The sequence below is a fragment of the Panulirus ornatus genome, chromosome 15 (assembly GCF_036320965.1).
Source record: "Panulirus ornatus isolate Po-2019 chromosome 15, ASM3632096v1, whole genome shotgun sequence".
NCBI classification, from domain to species: domain Eukaryota; kingdom Metazoa; phylum Arthropoda; class Malacostraca; order Decapoda; family Palinuridae; genus Panulirus; species Panulirus ornatus.
This window is the reverse complement of record NC_092238.1, coordinates 3,014,491-3,035,861: the sequence shown is the minus strand read 5'-3', so window position 1 is coordinate 3,035,861 and position 21,371 is coordinate 3,014,491. Positions and strand designations below refer to the sequence as shown.

General features: G+C 41.4%; 1 protein-coding gene across 1 annotated transcript; it reads left to right on the top strand.

The window, feature by feature from the left end:
• Positions 1-8,529: 8,529 nt before the first annotated feature.
• On the top strand, positions 8,530-21,265 carry LOC139753685 (uncharacterized). Its single transcript, XM_071670369.1, has 5 exons — positions 8,530-8,908; positions 12,167-12,364; positions 13,358-13,426; positions 15,287-15,391; positions 18,384-21,265. Exons 2-5 carry the CDS (start codon positions 12,226-12,228, stop codon positions 18,446-18,448), a joined length of 378 nt encoding a protein of 125 aa, XP_071526470.1. The 5' UTR covers positions 8,530-8,908; positions 12,167-12,225; the 3' UTR covers positions 18,449-21,265.
• Positions 21,266-21,371: the final 106 nt, after the last annotated feature.

Genomic DNA, 21,371 nt, shown 5'->3' with positions numbered 1-21,371 from the left:
GGTCTGTAATTACAGTATTGGCACCACCTGCCCGAAGAAGTAATGGATGCATAAGATATTCATGACTGAAGGAACAGACGAACACACGTGGAAACACCAGACCTGTGTTGGTACCTATCATTTCATAAAGTTATAAGGGACATATTACTACCATACAGTTATAAGGGATATAATAATAACATACTGTTACAGGGGATATAATAGTAATTTTATCACCACGTCAAATAATACTTCATTCATATTTACACAATATCTACTTCACTTCCTCATATAACACTGCTTCGGTAACACAATACATACTTCTCTCACTCTCACAATACTTACAAAATACTCGCTTCTCTACCTCGATTACGTAATACTTGAATTACTCCCTTATTTAAAGAACACCTGGTTCACTCCCTTACTTAAGTACGTTCTTTTCTCCCTCACTTATACACAATATTTTTTTCTTTACTTACACAATACTTACTTCACTCCCTCACTAAAAATATTTGCTTCTTCTCCAACTTACACAGTAAATACTTCACTACGTAACTTACACAAAACTTACTTCAATGTTTCGTTTCCACAATAGTTCACACCATCACTTACACAATAGGCACATTACTCCATCATCTCATGTGATTTTAGAATATGCTACAACCTATTGTTTGACACCTTAAACTTATACCTATGATCTAACACGTGCCACTGTGTATGTATGTGTATAAGTGAGTTATACAAAGAGGTTGGTGTCTACATACAAGTAAAAAGTGTAAATATATAGGCGGTGGTGTCAACCTATGAGTTGGCGTCCATTTATAAATCAAGGAAGTGATGATCCACTCTAGTGAGTCACGTGACCACTGTTCTACGAAGGCACACAAGTATAAAGAAAATAATTACGATCTGAAGAGACCAGAAGAAAATAATGACTCAGCCGTATTTGGTACGCCTCCCATCTCCTGAATACTACTGACTGGGGCGGGGCTTCGGCCAGGCGGAAAATCGTGACTAAAACAAATATATGAAATGAAGTATGTGACCACATGATGCATAATTTGGCAGTCACACGCAACTACACACGTCCTTGAACAACAATACTCGTCCTTGGGCAACTACACTCGTCCTTGGACAATACTCGTCCTTGGTCAACTATACTCGTCCTTGGACAACTATACTCGTCCTTGGGTAACTGCAATCGTCCATGATTCACAAGACTTTAATCTATCATGACTTCTTTCTTTTATTCAAGAAGCACAAGACAATTCAGGGACTTAACCTAACCCTTAAAACGAAGGTGCGACCCTCAAATAAGCCTCGCGCTTAAAGTCCTATATAGTCGTGCTCAAGGGTCATACTGTCGTGCTTAAGGGTCGCACCGTCGTGCTCAAGGGTCGTACCGTCGTGCTCAAGGGTCGTACCGCCGTGCTCAAGGGTCGCACCGTCGTGCTCAAGGGTCATACTGTCGTGCTTAAGGGTCGCACCGTCGTGCTCAAGGGTCGTACCGTCGTGCTCAAGGGTCGTACCGTCGTGCTCAGGGGATTCTGCACTGCTTCCTTCATCCATATCTCGAACGTGTGTGAAGAATAGACAGGACAGCGTAATCAAAGTGTAATCAACAGTGTAATCATAAAATGACAGGATGCAAATGAGGGAGTCGTCTGGTGTTTTAATTCTCCAACGCTAAAGTCTTCGGGTAATTAAAGTCTTGAGCTAAAGTGAGATGATGACCTTGCAACAATCACGATGATAAGAATGAGAGAGAGAGAGAGAGAGAGAGAGAGAGAGAGAGAGAGAGAGAGAGAGAGAGAGAGAGAGAGAGAGAGAGAGAGAGAGAGAGACAGCACGGACTCGTAATCCAGTCGAACTGAGGACAAACTGTTCCTTGAAACAGCACTGAGGTCGTACTCCAAGTCCTACCCTGACGGAGGTCATACTCGAACTCCCAGTCTTATCCTTCCTCAATCTTATCATATCTTCACGCAGGTTTCTCCAGCGAGACGAGAGAGATTTTCACGGACGTCCACCCACCCCCAGAGTGGGTCTGGGTAGGGCTTGCATTGTTTTGGCAACGCATGTTGAAGGCGCCGCAGGTTGCCATGGTGACGATGACGTGAGTGCATGACCCAGATCACCTGGGGAAAAAATGTTCATGTGATGGTCATCCTTAATCAATCATTCCAGCGTCAGGCGCGGAGGAGGCGAGGTGGATCAACAATCATGACAGTTGGCAGTAGCCGACCCTAGGCTGTGGGGGGAGAGGAGAAACCCGGCTCAAGTCTGTGAGGAGGTCCCGGGCAACTCACCCGTCGCCCTGTGAGGGTGTGGAGACGTGGACCCCCGGCCGGACCTCCTCACAGTGTAGTCGCTGTGGTTGGCCTGCCAGACTCACTGACCTCATCAACGACAGACATCCTGACAAAGACACCTCACAGCCACAGACGACAGACAGAAGGATACACGATACAGTAGGCAAGGTACAGAGGAACAGACGTCATCAACACGTGATGTACAGGGGGATACAGCCGTCAGACAAGTCTGGTTACAAAAATAAATCGATTTTACAAACCGGATATGACACTGCGTAGTATCTCATTCCATAGCACATACGTCACAGGAAAGATACAGGAAGTTGTAGCAGTACAAAATGTTACGAGACACGCATCATACAGGTGAGGAATAAAATGATACAGCTGAATCAGATACTGGGTTACAGATATACTACACAAACAAGGTACACGATGATACAGAAACTAGAAACGTGGAGGTTACAGGAGACAGACGTCACAGGTACGATACAGGATGATGCAGCTGAGGGAAACATAAGATTACAGTTGACAAAGGTCACAGGCAAGATACAGCACGATACATACACCTGGTACAGACGACTGGTAACAAAACGAAGACGTTACATGATGGGTACAGGATGATACAGACTAAAGACGTCTCGAGCAGAATACAGGATCCGCACAGCGACCGTAGAACAAACAGGTGGATACGCTGATGATGCCATGATTATATTAAAAAGTAGGCAGAGTTGACCACAGACCCGATGATTACATTATGCTGGCGCTGGTGGCGGGCTGACTTACCAGGAGCAGCCTCTCCAGAACCGAATGGCATTAAACGTGTTGCCTCTTCTTCCTGCGGTCACCCATGTACTTAAGATGACTTAATAAAGTTAAACGGCATTTTTTTTTTCTTTGAGAGAGAGAGAGTTGCCTTGGGCCACTCATTTCTCTACATATACCAGAGGGGATACATCCGTGTTATACGTCCTGATAGCAACTGGCCTATTCGAATCTGGATTTCACTGGCATACATGCCAAAGAAACTTTCAATTATGAATAATTAGAACTGCAATTGGGCTACTCAGTTCCTGCATTTTCAAATATATGAATAATCAATACTGTAATTGAAGGATTAAATCACCTTGAGCCACTCATTTCTCTCCTTACATACTCAGGTAGGAGTTTGTATATTCTGGCAAGTTACTTACACAGGTCAAGCAAAAGTAATGGTACACCTCCATAGTGTCTCAGTTTTATATATATCTCGGCCCAACATGGACTTCCCTGATAAAACAGGGAGGGAAAATACTGTACGTACAGCACTGCCCTTCTCACCTATGAATAATAACTACTGGTTATGAATCATATCCTCTGCCCAAAACAAGACATGTTTTTTAACATATAATTTCCAGAAAAAAAGACGCTGAGTTTTCAAATAGAACCTTACGAGTAAGAAACAATGAATACAAAAAAAAAAATCTTTAGTTTACTAAACAGAAAAATCACGTTTTTGTAAATGTCAAAAGTCATGCATATATCAGTTCTGATGAGCGGAAAATCAATTTCGATTATACAAAGTACACCTTGGTCTCAGGAGAGTTCATACCCATCGCCATCTTGAAGTCAAGGGAAAGTTTCTATCAACCAATCAACTTTACCTGACCTCCAACCAAGAGGCTATAACCATCCCCCCCCCCCCTCTCCCCACAAATCCTAGTATGATTCTAACCCTACCCGACTTCAGAGTGACCCAGAGGAGGTTCAAGGCAAATAATCAGTGCTGAAAATAAACTATTCGGGGAAAAAAATTGGCGTTCGACCTACCAAAGTCGACTCATCGGCCAAACAACAACAATGCGAAAAGTGTTTCTGCCGAACCCTGACTTTATTTACCCTTACACCACCCAGCTCCTGCGTTCACCCACCATACTGTTCACCACACATTGCCCGCTAGTCTTTTATTAACTTTCTATATTAGAAAAGTTTTCTTCAAATTAAAGGTCTACGTACACCCGATTTTGGCGATGCCCAAACGGAGACGCGAGTCCCTTCAGAAACTGAATCTTTTCTGAAATGATCACGTTACAATTTTAAGTTTCGATGAATACTTACCGCCAGCTATACCTACCTATACGTTCTCACAAAACACCTAGAATACTACTTATATATGAAGTGCTGTTTCCGCCCAGCGTTAAGCGCTCAGCCTGGCTTAAACAGAAGTTTTTTCCCTAGTAAAAAGTAAATTCTCTCGTGTTGATCCCTAGTTTTTTACTCACTCTCAACCACCAAATTTCTCTGAGTCGCTACACGTATCTATTGCCACTTAAAGTGTAACTAGAGATGCGTGGGAGCAAATGACTCGTCTGTAGTTTTATATAATTCATATATCGTGTTGCGTCAACGTCAGCGCCTGCCTATACTGTGAAAAGAATCTCCAGTGTATGAATTGGACTCATCTGTCGCCATAGCAACGTGACGGCTGTCAGTGTTGCCAGTCGCTGCCGTGGCCTTCTCAAGGCGCCAGTGTTGCCAGTCTGAGCCTCATACGGACGGGACGAGAACGCAAGGTTCCTGTTGGTTTTAAAAGTAACTTCGAAAGTTTATCGTATTGAAAAGAAAAAGTTAAGTCACTTTTACTATAAAAATCTCGAGGTAAAAAAACAAACTTTCTTGCCACGTACTGATTTTTTTTCTTTCTTATTTTACTTTCGTGATTTTTTTTTCTTTTGGTATCGATCGGAAGTAAACAAGTAAAGACATTTCACCCTCACATAATTCTACCTCAATCAATCGTCTCGTAAGCCGAACGACCTTCCCGTATACATAGACTCGCAGGTCGGCTGTTACGTAACACCATTAGCGGGGACAATACATACGCCTCTCGACGGTGAGGGGAAGCAGGTGAGTGACGCCCGCTGATCATCGATACGACACGACCACGGCAACACACACACACACACACACACACACGCTGCTGACCAAGCGACCCCCGTACGGCCGCGCCAGCCCCCCCCGCCCGCTCATCATTGTCAACACCATCAAATCTTTCCCATCACCCATGTGGGTTATCAACATGACAACCTTAACTCCGCTTCGTGCCTGCAAGAGCGAGGGTCTCGCTTGGGGGAGCCGTTACTTAAGGTTTAATGGATGTCCTGATACACAATATTGAACGCCCAAGAGTTATGAACTTTTCAAAATATAGATTCAAGTAATCATATATATATATATATATATATATATATATATATATATATATATATATATATATATATATATATATATATATTTTTTTTTTTTTTTTTCAAACTATTCGCCATTTCCCGCGTTAGCGAGGTAGCGTTAAGAAAAGAGGACTGGGCCTTTGAGGGAATATCCTCACTTGGCCCCCTTCTCTGTTCCTTCTTTTGGAAAATTAAAAAAAAAAATAATGAGAGGGGAGGATTTCCAGCCCCCCGCTCCCTCCCCTTTTAGTCGCCTTCTACGACACGCAGGGAACACGTGGGAAGTATTCTTTCTCCCCTATCCCCAGGGATAATATATATATATATATATATATATATATATATATATATATATATATATATATATATATATATATATATATATATATATTGGTAAATGGTACCACGCATTTGCAGAATTAGCTAGGGGAAAGGCATGTGTCCCGGTTTTAAACATTTTTCTGACTGGCCGTTAGCCGCCGTGGTTCCCATTACCTGTGGCAGAGATAGAGAGAGAGAGAGAGAGAGAGAGAGAGAGAGAGAGAGGGAGAGGCATTTGGGTCGGCTTCAAAGATGTTTCTGTCTCATTCCCAATTAGCCAACATGGCTTCCCTCTGGTCTTTCATCCCTTACTTCTCTCTCTCTCTCCATCCTGGCCTCATCCTACAACGCAGTCATGCGTTAGATAAAAATTTTTTACACGCGACGCTTTTATGTTATCTTCCATTTTCTTTTCTTATCTTTCTCATTTCATTAGCGCCATCGTATACTTTGGATGGTTCTACTTTTAACGCTACATTCATCAATTCTAATACCAAGATGTGACGGGTTTGTGACGTCTGACCCAGTGACCGTTCACATGTGACGAAAAACATCGAAGTTCGTTTAGTAATGCCGTTACACACGTTATGTTCTTATTCTAAGTTCCTCTTTGAACGTATTCTTGTTAGATGTAATTCTATACAAAAGGTACACAAATTGTATTATTTGTTCTATGTACACATAAAGCAGGAGTTCCTAATGAAATCAAACACACACACACACACACACACACACACACACACACACACGTATATCTATATCTATCCACAACTCTTTATATATATCTATATCTGCACGGACTTTTAAAGAGGAAGGGATACAGCAGAAGACCTAGAGGGACGTTGAGGGTGGAAATGCCTGGGAAAAGGCGGTCCATGAAAAGACCAGAAAAATGTGGTTGTTTGCTGTTACGGAGGACCTGGGGGACGGGGAACACAGCGTGAGGTGAACGCAAGACCTGAGGGATGCGGAACTCAGCTACTGAAGGGTGGCCGAAAGATGAGGGGAATTGGAAGGAATGTGCTGGAACTAATATGACCAACAAATGCTACAAGTAATCAAGAGGACTTCAACTGTTTTCCTCTCGTGTATCACTGGTGCAACGCACGGCTCTTGTGTTTCCGTTTTCTTAAACCAGTCGTCAGTCGACTACAAAAATGAGAATGGATGCGTGGCCTAACGATCTAATATCCGTTTCGGGCTATTACTAATTATACAAATGAATATTTGCTAATCATATTTAACAAAATGGAAGATATATTTGTGTACATGCCAACAGATGGAGAGGTACGATAGATAGATTTATTTAGCGTAAAAGAAGTCGTCTAAGGTTTTAAACGTACTAATTGTTACTCACATAACTTACTTGGCAAAGACGTTTCAAAGGAAGCCTTATTCTAAATATGACTATCAGTGGCTTTTACTGGAAGAGGAAAACTTCTGTAAGCTGATGATATTTGAAGAATGCAAGAGTAAATGAATGAAAATAGATAAAACAATACTGTGTTACGTTATAATATTTCTAACACACACACAACTTTGGATATATGTTTAAAAAAAATCATTTTAAGCAAATTATATGGACAGTTATCAATTCCATTCTTTTAGCATACCCAAACGAAATCAACACTTACATTGCCATTATGAGCCACAGATTTAATGAACTGTTGCAAAATGCTGGTGTATATCACAGACTACTGGTTTTCACATCTTCAAGTTGTACAGCTTTTTAGATCTTACTGACAAAGAAGAATACATCTGGCCCTATTTTAGCCTTATCCATATACTTATAATGAAGAAAACTTCAACAGGCATAAATGAACCAAGTATATAGTAGCAGAATCAGCGGGAGAGAAATCTAATAAAGTTACTCCTACTCCTCCATTTTTCTTTTATCCTCTCAAAGAAAACTTGACTTTTAAGGATAACCCTATCAATCACACTCACTACCAGATCTAATGAACCTGTCATAATAGTATAGGTCAAACTTATTTGCATAAAGAGCCGAAATTACACCGGACATATTCGTGTGGTTGTGCAGGTGTTGGATGTTTGTGAAGGCACTGGTAACGGTTGGTCTCCCATGTCCTGGAAAAAATTCTAGAGAAGCCTGTGAAAAGTGATCTGTTTGGCACAAAGCTAAGGACGTAGGCATCTTACACAACACACACATCCCTGTGCACATCTTACACTATACACAGGTCCACTCTAAAAAGCCCACTAAAAAACAGTTACATATATATTCGACCTGTGGCAGTAACGGCACATCCCAAAACCGGGCTGTCACTGACATGAGTCCGTGCCAGGCTGTCTTGACAAATCACACACACACACACACACACAACAGATATACAAAATGGAATTTGAAATTCTCAAATTCTACCATATTTTGGATGACGATGACGGAGGTGTCAGTGATAGGTGTAGTGGCTAGAATCATATATCTTGCCATACTTTCTGCATCAAGAAACCCTGGGGTTACTGCAGTGCCCAGTAAGCCAGCCACGTTCACCGGGCGAGACCAAAGGTCATTAGATGTGGTAATGTTGATGTCAATATGAGATGAACACACGATAATTAAGAAGCAAGTGGTTTAGTGCCTTTATCATAGTTGTATCTTGAACAAGAGCAAGTTTTACACACAAAGGAAAAAGACCGAGACACTTACCAACTTAAAGAGAGGCTGCTTAAATCTGGGGGGTTGCCATTAATGGATTACCTCCTTATTCTAAAAAGTGATTTTACATACATTGACAACATTGCTTGGTCAAATCTTCGGGAGTTTGGCACCCAGCGCGGGCGCCATATACCAAATGGTAGTAGATAGAGCAGCAGCTTATGGAACCGTCGTCAATTATGGGTTGGTTGGGGGTGCGTGTCCGGTGCGCCGATGCGCGCCTGGTGAGCAACAGTCGTCCTACTTACTGCTGCGCTGCACCAGCTAGGGACGAGGGCAGACCACCAACCGCCACGGATCGAGGACAACCCGTTCCCTTTCACCCGCGCCTCCTACCCCTGTGGTGTAGCCACAGACCACAGCACCCGCGCCTCCTGCCCTGTGGTGTAGCCACAGACCACAGCACACTTAAGGTTTGTTACCATCATCCTCTCCCAACATTCTATTCTGTCTTCATCGTATTGATTGTCGAGTTCTATACAACTGACCGAGAGGCTATTGTACACAGTTCGTGGGTGATCTTCGTTTTAGGGTAAGTACTAAGGTCATCAAGGTCGTCTAGGTCAGGCTAAATGACCGCTAGTCAAATGATCCTGAACACCTTCTTCAGGTACTAGATATAATAATTCGAAGACTATACACGCTCTCACTACACAAATGACTAAGTGTAATGCTGAAGACGGTACGGTTCTCATTTAACTACAGAGAACTACAAGAAGAATGTTATCCTTGCATCCTTAGAACAACTGTCACTAACATAATCAAACTGGCCCGAAAAATTTGTGATCACATCACTCCTTACTCTCCTAGGGTGGATAAAATCATGGCCTCTAATCTATCATTGTAATCTAGTTTATTTAATTCTGATACCATATTCGTTGCCCTCCCTTCTAAACCTATAGGTTCCATATGCTTCTTTTAAGTGTGGTGACCAAACCTGAAAAGCACATTCTAGTTTTGTCTTAATGCAAGAGTTGAACATTTTGATGAATATTTTTTTTATTCATAAACGTGAATGTGAATCTATTATAGTCGGCATATTGTCCTCTTTACACTTCTCCCAAGATGGGATCCTAGCGACAGGTTAGGCACAATATCGACTCCTTTTGTCTCTCTCGGTACAAAGATGATTGCAATTTAGTTCCAGTTAGATCTCGGGTTACCATCCCTATTTCACCAAGGTTTATTCTTATGGATGTGAAGCCATCGAGAGACATGTCTATGGCTGTCAAACCATGTCTGCCCGGACGCCAAAGTGGACAGCAGCTCTCCTGCCCCAATGTACACTCTGAAGGCGTAATCAAGCCCAAGTTGTTTTGCTCATTCTGTTCAGTAACCCTACGTAGTTTTCCTCACGTACCCATGTATTCAGGTTTCAACAGATACTTCAACGGAACTAAGCTATCACATTCTTGGCCGCGGTGGCAATAACCTTAGAAAATTTAAAATGGGTCGTCATAGAAAAAAAGGATGGGAACAACTGAGCGAGATAATATTCGTATCGAGGTCCTCTTTAACTGCGTTCAATTCTCATTACTTCGCATTTACCCGGACTGAATTTCATCAGCCACGTATCAGGCCAGTGGAGGTGTGCAATTACCTATCAGTAATGTACGGTGATCAGTAATGTACGACAATGGAGTTTTACACGTTTAGCTTGTGTGTGTGTGTGTGTGTGTGTGATTACTATTCATGTGTTACGGGGTGCGGGTTTTCCAATTGTGTTGCCCCGACTCTCAAGCTTGTATACATGTGTTGTGTCCTTGAAAGTATACCTGAATTCTTATACCTTTCAAAGGAAAGATATTCGGCCGACATTTCAGCCATTCTCCCGATGAAAAAGAAACCATTATTCTCTGAAGGTAATGCCATGGAGACGACTTCACTGAATTTCATGAATTGCAACATTTATCTCTCAACACCTATAAAAGATCAGTGAAGTGAATGCTGGAGTTTATTTCTTTTTTTTTTTTTTTTTTTACTGTTACTGTTCAGTTGATGGATACCGAGTAGAGAAGTCCATCTCTCTTCGTTCTCTCTAAAAAGGACATAGTCCGCTCCAGTTATGTCAGGCGACTCTGACAAAGCCTATCCATCATCGCGAAACACGACGCCCCACACTGTGTGCAGAGGGAGGACCCGCACTTCCTTAACGAGTATTTACGACGTGATATTTTGCACAAAAAAAAAAAAAAGGCAAGGCTAGCGCGTACCACTCGTCGCAAGAATATATATTACGAAGAATGAGTCGTGTGAGTTACGTGTAGTCAAGTGTTATGTACGATACGGAGAGACTCTATGTTTACAGAGTGAAAAGAAGCAGCGCAGTGTGTGAAGCAGATATACGTAGTTATTGTACTGTACGGGAGAGGAGATCTACACTCGTGGCGTCTCATCTCTTGAGCTCTGTTATCATACTTTAAAAGCTTTTGTATAGTGAGCATTTATAAATTTCATCACGTATACCTTATTCCATCCATTCATCACTCTTATATCAAATAAATTCATATTTTTTCTAACAATTTCATTAATTCTACTGATCGGGATCTATTTGTTCTTGTGTCTGAATCTGCCGAAAAACTGGTTACTGTCGACATCGAACCGGTTTGGAAACTTAAAGGTGCTGATCAAGTCATCCCTTACTCTTCTGTATTCCATAGTGGGAACATTTATGGTCCATAACCTTTCACCATATTTCAGCTGCATTGACTCGGGCACCATCTTTGTTGCCCTCTTCATAACCTTTTCTAATAACAGTTATCTGTGATTTCTTTTAAGTGACTAAACCTGAGAAGCATAATTTAGCTTTAGCTTAATGCTGGATGTGAACTGTGTGATGAACATTTCTTTATTCGTTTACGCCAATGTGAACGTCTTGATAAAGATTTCCTTAATCGTATATTAGAATGCTCTCCTGATATTCGACTGCAGACAGTTAAGTTGGAACTTTGATGTATAATTACTATTTGTGTGTTACGGGAAGTTTTACACTCGTGTTGCCTCGTCTCTTAACCTTGTATATATGTACTCTATATATATATATATATATATATATATATATATATATATATATATATATATATACTGGATATATATATATATATATATATATATATACTGGATATATATATATATATATATATATATATATATATATATATATATATATATATATATATATATCACCATTTCCCGCATTAGCGAAGTAGCGTTAAGAACAGAGGACTGAGGACTGCGCCTAAGAGGGAAAATTCTCACTTAGCCCCCTTCTCAATTCCTTCTTTTAGAAAAGTAACGTGTGTGTGTGTGTGTGTGTGTGTGTGTTTCTTTCTAAGTCTATGTTTTTCTAAGTCTATGTGTAACATCAAATGCCAAGTCTGAATACGTTCTAACATCTAATAATAAACTCTGTGATATGAACATGATTTCCGAATTTTTCCATTCCACGCGATCACAGTGTGGCCACCAGTGGTAAACAAATGGTCGCTGTACCAACCAACATATCGCAGGAAAAGCGATACACCGCGATAAATTCTACGACATTTGTTATGGTAAAACGTGCTCTACACGCGTACTATTTCCTGTCGTGGAACTCTACCGTTAACCCCGAACCACGACCAAGGCATCTGGACGTCGTTGTCAAAAGTTGATCACGAACTCTTGTTTTACAGGCCGTGTTGCCGGTTCTTCAGTGGTTCCTGTACCCTGGGCGGAGACCGTGAGGACACCCATGAGGTCGTCCCTCCTGCGGGTGGCGCTGCTGGTGGCGTCGCTGGCCGGCGTGACGGGCACCTACACCGTAACAATCCACTATGACTCTACTTTACCTAATGACTCGTTCATGTGGAACACGTTCACCCCGAGCCTCTGTAAGTCCTGGTGTGTGATGGTCCGATCTACGTCGGCCATCTTGGCCTCCCTCGTGTTTTGTGTTTCCACCCTTCGTGTCTCCCTCATGCTGGTTGCCTTCCTTCTTCCTTACTTCATTCATTTCCCCACTGCTGCTTTACGCCTTCCTTCACGTGTCTCCCTCATGCCGGTTGCCTTCCTTCTTCCTTACTTCATTCATTTCCTCAATGCTGCTTTACGCCTTCCTTCAACGGTTTTTTTTTTCTTTTTGCTCATCTTTCCTTATTACTGTTCTGTGATGCCTCATGTCATCTCCCTCATGCTGCCTTTACCTCACATGTCTTCACTTACCTCATGTATCATGTTACCTTTACCTTACCTTTCATGTCCCTTACCCTCATCTCACGTATCATGTTACCTCTGTCCCACCTCTCATGTTCTTTTCTCTCATCTCACCAGTGTTATCGACCTTCATCTCTCTCATTTCACCTCACTCGTTTGCTAAACTACTTCCCTACAAATGAATACCACCAAAACTAAGTGGTGACCTGTGTCTGCAGCGGCGAATGTCCCATACATACTCCACATTGAGAGCCTGAGCACGAAAGCACGGCATTGCACCACGGTACGACCCTTGAGCACGACAGCACGACCCTTGAGCACGACGTTACGACCTTTGAATCAGAAGTGAAATACTTTATAGTACATGAGTAGTGGGTGAATGGAATACAATGAATAACATGGACAGCATACAGTTGTTTCAAAAAGTTGTGTAACAGAAGAGAATGTTCAAGAGACAGGTCCTTACGAGTGTAGAACTCCCTTCCCGTACATTACAAACAGGTAATTACACACAAGTTATATATATATATATATATATATATATATATATATATATATATATATATATATATGTGTGTGTGTGTGTGTGTGTGTGTGTGTGTGTGTGTGTGTAATCATTTTCTTTAACACCAATGTTTTTTCCACTATGTAAACAGTGATTTCTTCCTTAGGCCAGTGTAAGAACTTTTGCTTCGCGGTGCCCAACTGCACAGCCGTCACTGCCCTCCAACTTCCGTCTGGTGAGTCGTGTGGCTATGGTCAGGGGACACTGAAATGAGAGGTCAGTGTCCATCAGGGTAGAGATGGGTATGTCAGAAGGCCTAGTAGTTCCCATTATGTTGTATGGATGGGGTTTCTTGGTGCCTGAGTGCACAAGTACGAAAGAGGACTGGAAAGAAATTGCCTGAGGACAATATGAAATTAAGGAAATTAGCTTGTTGAGGTTGGCAACGCTGCGGTGCAGTAGAGCGGAGCCTGTCCGGCGGGTTGGTAGCCCTGGGAATGCGCAAAGCAAGTGAAATTTTGCCGTGATCTAAGCATGTACGTGGCTGAGTTGTGGAACAAGGTTGTGCATGGTTCATTGCTAGTCACAGATTGTTGTGATGATATGGAGAATTCCCAGCAGTAAGCGTATTGTGAATTTCGAAGAGGAATCTCAGGGATGGCAACTCGGTGTCGTTCGAGGGAACACTTGTCATGAGAGGACAGCACGTAAACCAGAATTACACAACGGGTTCTGGCTCGCTTTGTTTTGTCACGGACGGCCGCACTGAGGCCAAAGGATCATGCTTTGTTTTGTCACGGACGGCCGCACTGAGGCCAAAGGATCTCTTAAGGAGAAGGAATATGCCAGGTGGGATCTACCCGGTTGTGTGGAGCGGCATAGAATCTCCCATGCTGTGGCTAAACCCCACGGACTAAGTGGCTGAGCTGGAGGTCCGCACGGTTAAGAGGGTCTGTTGGACCAAGTACTCGGGCTGACTTCTATAAGTGGATTACTCTAGGGTGGTGAGGCAGATCAATATGTGGAGTTAGAGTTGGAGCAGGATTTAGATTGTGAGTAAGTGGTGCTGGTGTGATAGAGTGGTGATGGTGTGACAAGGTGGCGCTGGTGTTAGGGTTAATACTTAAAAAAGAAATTTATGGACGCAGGTAGAGTAAATGTGTGTGAACAACTACATCGGCCTAAGTTTGTTATGACTTTAATTAGGAAAATTACCAGGCACAGTGTCAACAGTGAACATCCTGGATGTGAACAATTTGTGAACTTTAGGTACTCTTTTATTTACTGTGAATTAGGTTTCATTAAGTTCTGAAGGGAAATGACCTGCGCGTTTTTTTATGTTATTATTTGGCAGAGATTGTTCTTGTAATATTTTTTGTAAATAACTTTTTTGCTTCAATGACCTATGTAGGAATTCACTCGTGTTTTAAGTTTATTTTTCTGTAAGTGAGGTGAGGCAAACACACTGTGTATCTGCTACTGGTGTTATCTCTGTATGAGGGCAGTTTCGCCTCCTTACAAACATATGGTGTGAAGTGATTTTATCGTGTAAGGAATGCCACTGAATGAGCGAGATAAGTTGATAAGCGCAGTCTAAATGAGAGTCGACAAGGATGTGCTGAAATGGTTTGGAAATATGGAGATGATGAGCGAAAAAAGATCGACTAAAAACTCTCCGTACCAGAAATGGATGGAGCTTGGGCAAAGCGGAGACAGAGATGGAAAGATGGAGTAAACGAGGCTTTGTAAATCTGTGGACAGAACATTTAGGTGGGAGGCTGATAGAATAAACTGGAGTCATGTGGTATACAGGGCTTGTCGTACTGTCAATGGTCGTGCGAAGCTGCCGAGAAAAACCAAGGAAAGGTCTGTGGAGCTTGGCCGTGGACTGGGGAGCTCTGGTGTCGGTGCATTTTATTATGACAACTAGAGTAGATGAGTGCCAATGAGTCCCTTTTTTCATGCTAAGGGGAAAAACGGCGGTCTAAGTAAAGGATCATCCATTCTTGCCATGAATTAAAAGACTGTGTGAGACGACTGTTCTCTGTCACCTCTTATTTACTTTTCTATCAAACAGTTGGTATGTTTACCGCAGGAGGCATCAAGTGCCACATCAGCTACGACGAGTCTCCTGCCAGCATCCTCCAGTATAAGTTACGGGCAGTCACCATGATTAGCAATGTCCTCCCTACGTCTCCAGGTAAGCAGCGCGGCTACAACCAGGGCTACATGGCTATGTGGGAGTGTAGACTGGAGGGACATCCCGGGTTTGGAGGGTTGAAATTTTTGTAAGGGGTTTGTTGGAGGGTTCTTGGAGGTGTTCAGTGGAGGGAAGCGTTGGGAAGGTTGAAAAATCTGATGGGGGAGGGGGGGTTGTTGGAGGGTTCTCGAAAGTTGTGGTGAGACAAAACCAGGACTACAGAAAACAATGGAACATGATGGAACCTTGGGATCAACTCAAGGTACCCAATCGTTCATAACGCAAGACAATACGTTTGATCAAATTGACTAAAGATAATGAGACGAAAATATGGAGTAGCAGGCGGGGACGCAAGACAATAAGTGAAGGGATAAAAGAGACATACAGATGGCAGCCGGACTCTCTCTCTCTCTCTCTCTCTCTCTCTCTCTCTCTCTCTCTCTCTCTCTCTCTACTGAAAACAGTTGGTTATTTTGTGCCTTACGGTCTACCAAAAGCCAGTCGTTAAGGCTGTCGACGTCAAATGACAACCAACAACTATCAACACCTGACTTATCTCCAGATGTTCAAGATAATTCTAAGATATCAACATGGTTTCATCACATCTATGGCCTTGGGACGTACATCTCGCCTTCTGTATATAGTGAAAAAAAAAATGATTACCACATATCTATTAAAGAATTTTCTTATATTTCAAAGGTTGCGTAAAAGGAGATAATCAAATCCCAGAATGCAATTTTACTTTCACATCAGATTCGTAAGAGGTATCTATCGAAACAATATTCATCGTTTAAAAACGAGAATTTGAGGTAAAAGCTGGCTGAGACATTTCACGAAACGAACGAATTATAATTTTGTTCTGGAAACGCTGTAGGTCTCATAAATGTCGTAATTAATGACGGCGTTGTTGACAGGATTTAATTAATGTCTGACGACTGTTGTTTAGTCATAAAAGCGGAAGAGCTAAAGCTGGCGGCACTCTGATTCTAATCGTCGCTTGACGAGGGAGGATGTGCGAGCATGGTGGTTCCAATAATAGTTTACGAAAGCGGCATGACAGCTGCACGAGCTAAGTAATCCACAATAAAGACTGATCGGTGTCTGGGATTGGTGTTTACAGGTCTGTGATGACCAACTTTTAAAATGAATTTGTTGACGTTCTCCAGCAAGAGCGTTAGTGCTTTTGGTCAATTCTCATCAGCTATCGTAGAAACGCACAGCGTGAAACTACAGTGACTGAGAAACTGCTAAATCGGTGTATATAATAAACTGGCTAAATGGTACATAACCTTTTTGTTTGGGAGCATGTGCTGGCTAGGCCCTAAGTGCCTCTCCTGAATCCATTAGTTGCTTTAGGCAAGGACGAGACTGTCACACAACTGGCTAACCACTAGGGAGTAAAAACTGGACAGAAAAAACGACTCATGCGTACAATGTTTGTAGCTGATCCAATCGACCAGACGAACCACCAAAACTGGCTACTCTACAAGAATTGTCTGCTGTAACAACCAGTAAATAACTGCAATGAATTATCTGTATTTCCATCAGTATCCTTACCAATAATGTAACTATAAGTTCTATTAATGGCATGACAATTAGTTATTAATATCACTTTCTACAAAAAATAATAAATCTTAATATTCTAGTCTGTGAAATGAAATTTGAAGGAGCCTATATAGATATAAGCAAGGGTTAACAATCTCACCCAAGAACGTACGAATCTGAAGATTGCTTTAGTACAATATCAAAGTCTCATATTGTGAGCAAGTGCGCTACTTCTCAGGCAACAAAACTGCGCTTACATCGCATGAGCCATGAATAACAGACAGAAAAGGAACTAGAATCATGACCACAGTGGTTACACTATGTGAAGGATGATGGCTGTTCAGACTGACCAGACACACAAGCCAGAAAAACAAAACTCATCTTTCATTTCACCCCGACACTGTAAACACACCAGAGATGAGAACACAAAAATGACTTGCCAAATTGTGATTTGTAACCTGAACAACATTATCATTCTGTGTCAGCAGTTAGGTTACCTTCTCTTCGTAAATAATATATTTTGCTTTTCATTTCCATTACATCACTGGTCATATTACTGACTTACTCATCATCTAATAAGTCACTTTGGACAATATGGTTTAAACTTATCAAAGTTGGCGTTTTTATTTTTTTAATTTTTTTTTCAGTCCGTGTCAACCCACTGGAGGTTCGTCACAGTGTTTTAGTATATTGTGTTATATGACCGGTTATCACGGCTCTCGGATATCACCAGTCTGGTGAACCATACCTTGCTGTTAAGCTCTTGAACAAGGCGGTACGAAACCCTTTGACCTGACCCTTAAGAGTCAATTCAGAGGTCACGCCTTTATATAATACGGTCGTATCGACATCCTAAAGGGCTGAATCATCGTGCTCAATGGTCCCAAGTCTCGTTTTTGAAGGGTCTAACCACTGTTAGCGGTGGCTCTAGTGCCGCCCGGAATGAATGAACGGGGGATTGATGGTGGTCGTGATTTGGGGGTCACGAAGATGACTGGAGTGACCTGAACTTGTGGTCACTTAGACGCGCGTTTAGAGAAAAGGTAGAAGTGACAATATAGGCAATAAAGGATGATATTAGTAGTGATCATGGTGATGATATCAGTAACGGTGATTGTGGCGGGGACAGGAATGGGATTAAGCTTCATAAGGTCCTCATAAAACATGACGCCTCAAATAGAAAAAAAGGTAATGATAATGAACATTCCATTTCATTTGTGTGCTTAGCTCATGTGATAAGTCTGTAACGAGACCGTAAAACTAACAGTCTTGTTAGGAATTTAAGGCATTATCGATGTATTTTGGTGCTACGAGAGGAAAAAAATTTCCACAGTTGTTACATATATTATTTAATTATTCTTTGTATTCTGCATATTGCACATTCTCCTACTTATGTACAGCATTTGATTAGTTTTTTCTTTTATGAAATTCATTTTTGTCATCACAGAAAATGCGACTGGATCTGACACAACTGAAACAACAACTAACGGAACTGAAGTGCCATCTGTCTGAATCGAACCAGATTCTGAGTAAAGTGAAGCGGAATGTCAACAGATGTCACAAACGAAGAAAGAAACGTGGATCACCTTGACGAACAGATGATTCGGACCACCTGAAGATTCCCCTCCTCCCTAAGTTTTTCTAAGCAGTGCTAGGCTAGTTTTGTACCCTACCTTAACCAGAGATAACCACCTACTCAAAAGCTAGGCTAGGTTTGTACACCAACTTAACCAAGGCTAACCTAATCTAAAAGCTAGGTTCCTTCTTTTAACCAAAAGGTAACTAAAGCTAAACTAACCTAGATTCTAAGTTTGTACCCTAACCTAACCTAACAACCTAAAACCAATCAACCCAATCTTACCCTAAATTATGAAAAAGGTGTGTGTGTGTGTGTGTGTGTTGGGGGGGATCCTTTGGGTAATCAGATAGAGCAATTACCGAAGGCTGAGTGTTATTTTACAGTGATAGAGAATAGACCTCATTACTAATGACCGGCATTCACAAATGATTACCACACCTACGAATGTTACAGAGCCTGAAATCATGGCTAAAGAAAAAAAAAAATAAGTATTGTTCGATACATTCAGACTGCGATACGCGAAACCCAGTCTTAAATGACATGATCTTGGTAATGAATGCAAAGCTGACCTCAGTAAATGCAAATGAGAGTCCTATGACGGTGCAGCAAACGTGAGCAAAGGTTCAGAGACAGCAAACACTTCTTAAGACAAATCAGTAAGCGTCACACAGTCACTTCGTGTTGTTGGCCGCGCTACGCTTCACTAATACATATATGTAGTATTTTTCTTTCCATGGTGCACAAAATGAGTTGGTGATATACCACAAATCAGTTTTGGGTCCTGATTCAACCGAAGTAAAATCATACACGAAAATATGAGTTTAACAATATAATTCTATAAAGCATGCTATAATATCTGTGTCTTAAGTTATAATCTTACATTACTTCATCGCCTTTGTATATACACAAAGATATACCTGTTTCTCTTCATATTTCTATTGTTTCTTGTGTAGGAAGAACATACGTCCGTTTTTCTTAATTGTGTGGGAAGCGTTTAACAAGGCAAAGCTAAAGACCACATAATATCATTATCCAGTCCTATAGCGTTGTTTGAATTGGAGAAACATTCAGGTACATGATACTTTAAATAAAGGAAAAGAAAATATCGAACTAAAGTAGATTCTACATATTTTATCTGTATTGATTTATTCGCTGCAAGATCTCAGAAAGATTTCGGGTAGCTATGTCTAAAGCAGTGTAGTCAACTAAAACAATACGCAACACAGTACAGTAACAGCATTACGTCAAGCTGTGTAAACATATCTAAAGATTCTGATACTGTACCCATCAATTTATCAGTGTCGCTGACCACCTCAGCAAAGAAGTTGGGCTCCTAAAAACTTTTATCTACATAACGATCCCTTATCTCAGGGAAAAGATGAGAAAATTGATTTGTTGCGTTTTACGTAGCGTCGTAACAATATTTAGAGGCGTTTCGTCAAATACTTTTGATACGTTAGTTTCGGGTGTATCTTGTTCGGTGCTGGCAATAACGTTGGTTTCTCAACAACCCACCCGAGAAATTATGTGTCCTTTAAAGCTGACTACCTCGCCACTTCTTTCATTTCCATGCAGGTTACATCTTCATGAGTACCGTGTTGAGGTTAACATAACTAGATAAGAGAATGTCTGAAAGCACAGAGTGGAAGATAATGACTAGAAAGAATCCATATCCAGAATGAAAAAAAGAAAAAGGGATGTAGAAAAATTCTTAACTCACACATTTAAAGTGGTGCTGAAGTCTTGGACACTACTATTAACACTTCTCTCATAGATCCGACTATAAAACATTGCTACACTATCCTATTCTCTACTGCACTACGGAATTTTCTTAGAATCTGGAGGGAGAAAAGAGGGAATTAACGTATCTATATTTTTCCTTATTTTCATTCAACAGATATATGAACTGATGATTATCTAACTGCTTTTCGAAGGTATTTACAGTCTTTGTGTTAACGTTTGACGTCACTTACTTCAGTGTCTAACGCATTTATCTGCAACGAAACTTTTTCCCATGTCAGTTGTTCATCTTTAAGATTTATTCTATTCGTTCTAGTAAATGTATTTTCTTGTACTTTTCAAAAATATCGTGATTTACGCTGTCGAATTTATGTAAGATTCTGAAACACATTAGTTTACCATGAAATTTACGGTTAAGAGAAACTAGATCAAGTCTCCTTAACCTGTCTTGATTTGTCAAATATCTCAGAGATGGAATCGGTTTCGTTGCCCTCATTTGTACTTGTTCCAGCTTGTGTTCTGTCTGCCAACTCACTGTTGTCTTATGGTCCATAGCAGTCTGTTCCCCATAAAACATAACCACACTATACAACGCTTTCTCATACCCCAGCGAGTCCTGGACCGTCTCAGATTCGTTTACCTCCACTGTCTCCTGTTTACATCAATGTTGCATTCTGTCTACTGAACGTTACATCATCGCTCCCTGTCGTTTGTCTACATCCGTAGCGCATCCTGTCTGCACGTTGTATTTACCATGACTCCTTTGTGTCTCCTCTCTATATGTGTGTTAAATCGGGTCTAGTTAACACTGGTGGACTACATCATCGCGCAAACTGCACGTCTCGGAGCGACGCAATGAACTGGTCAAGTGAAGAAGAGGCAAGGCTCTATCTACTTCAAAACAATATGAATGCTAGTTCACCGATACGTTATTAATAAACAATGTAACATAACATAAGTAAGCAGGAAAGTCTGAGTAATAATCTAGATTGTCAGGGGTGTCAGAGAGAGAGAGAGAGAGAGAGAGAGAGAGAGAGAGAGAGAGAGAGAGAGAGAGAGAGAGAGAGAGAGAGAGAGAGAGAGGCGTTCTCCACTGGCATCTACTGATAAGTGTTG

What these genes read in the sequence shown, in the direction of transcription:
- LOC139753685 (XM_071670369.1), top strand. Translation starts at nt 12,226, where the DNA reads ATGAGGTCGTCCCTCCTGCGGGTGGCGCTGCTGGTGGCGTCGCTGGCC. An exon ending in TGCCCTCCAACTTCCGTCTG is followed by an intron (nt 13,427 to 15,286) that starts GTGAGTCGTGTG and finishes TGTTTACCGCAG; the next exon opens with GAGGCATCAAGTGCCACATC. An exon ending in TGTCCTCCCTACGTCTCCAG is followed by an intron (nt 15,392 to 18,383) that starts GTAAGCAGCGCG and finishes TTGTCATCACAG; the next exon opens with AAAATGCGACTGGATCTGAC.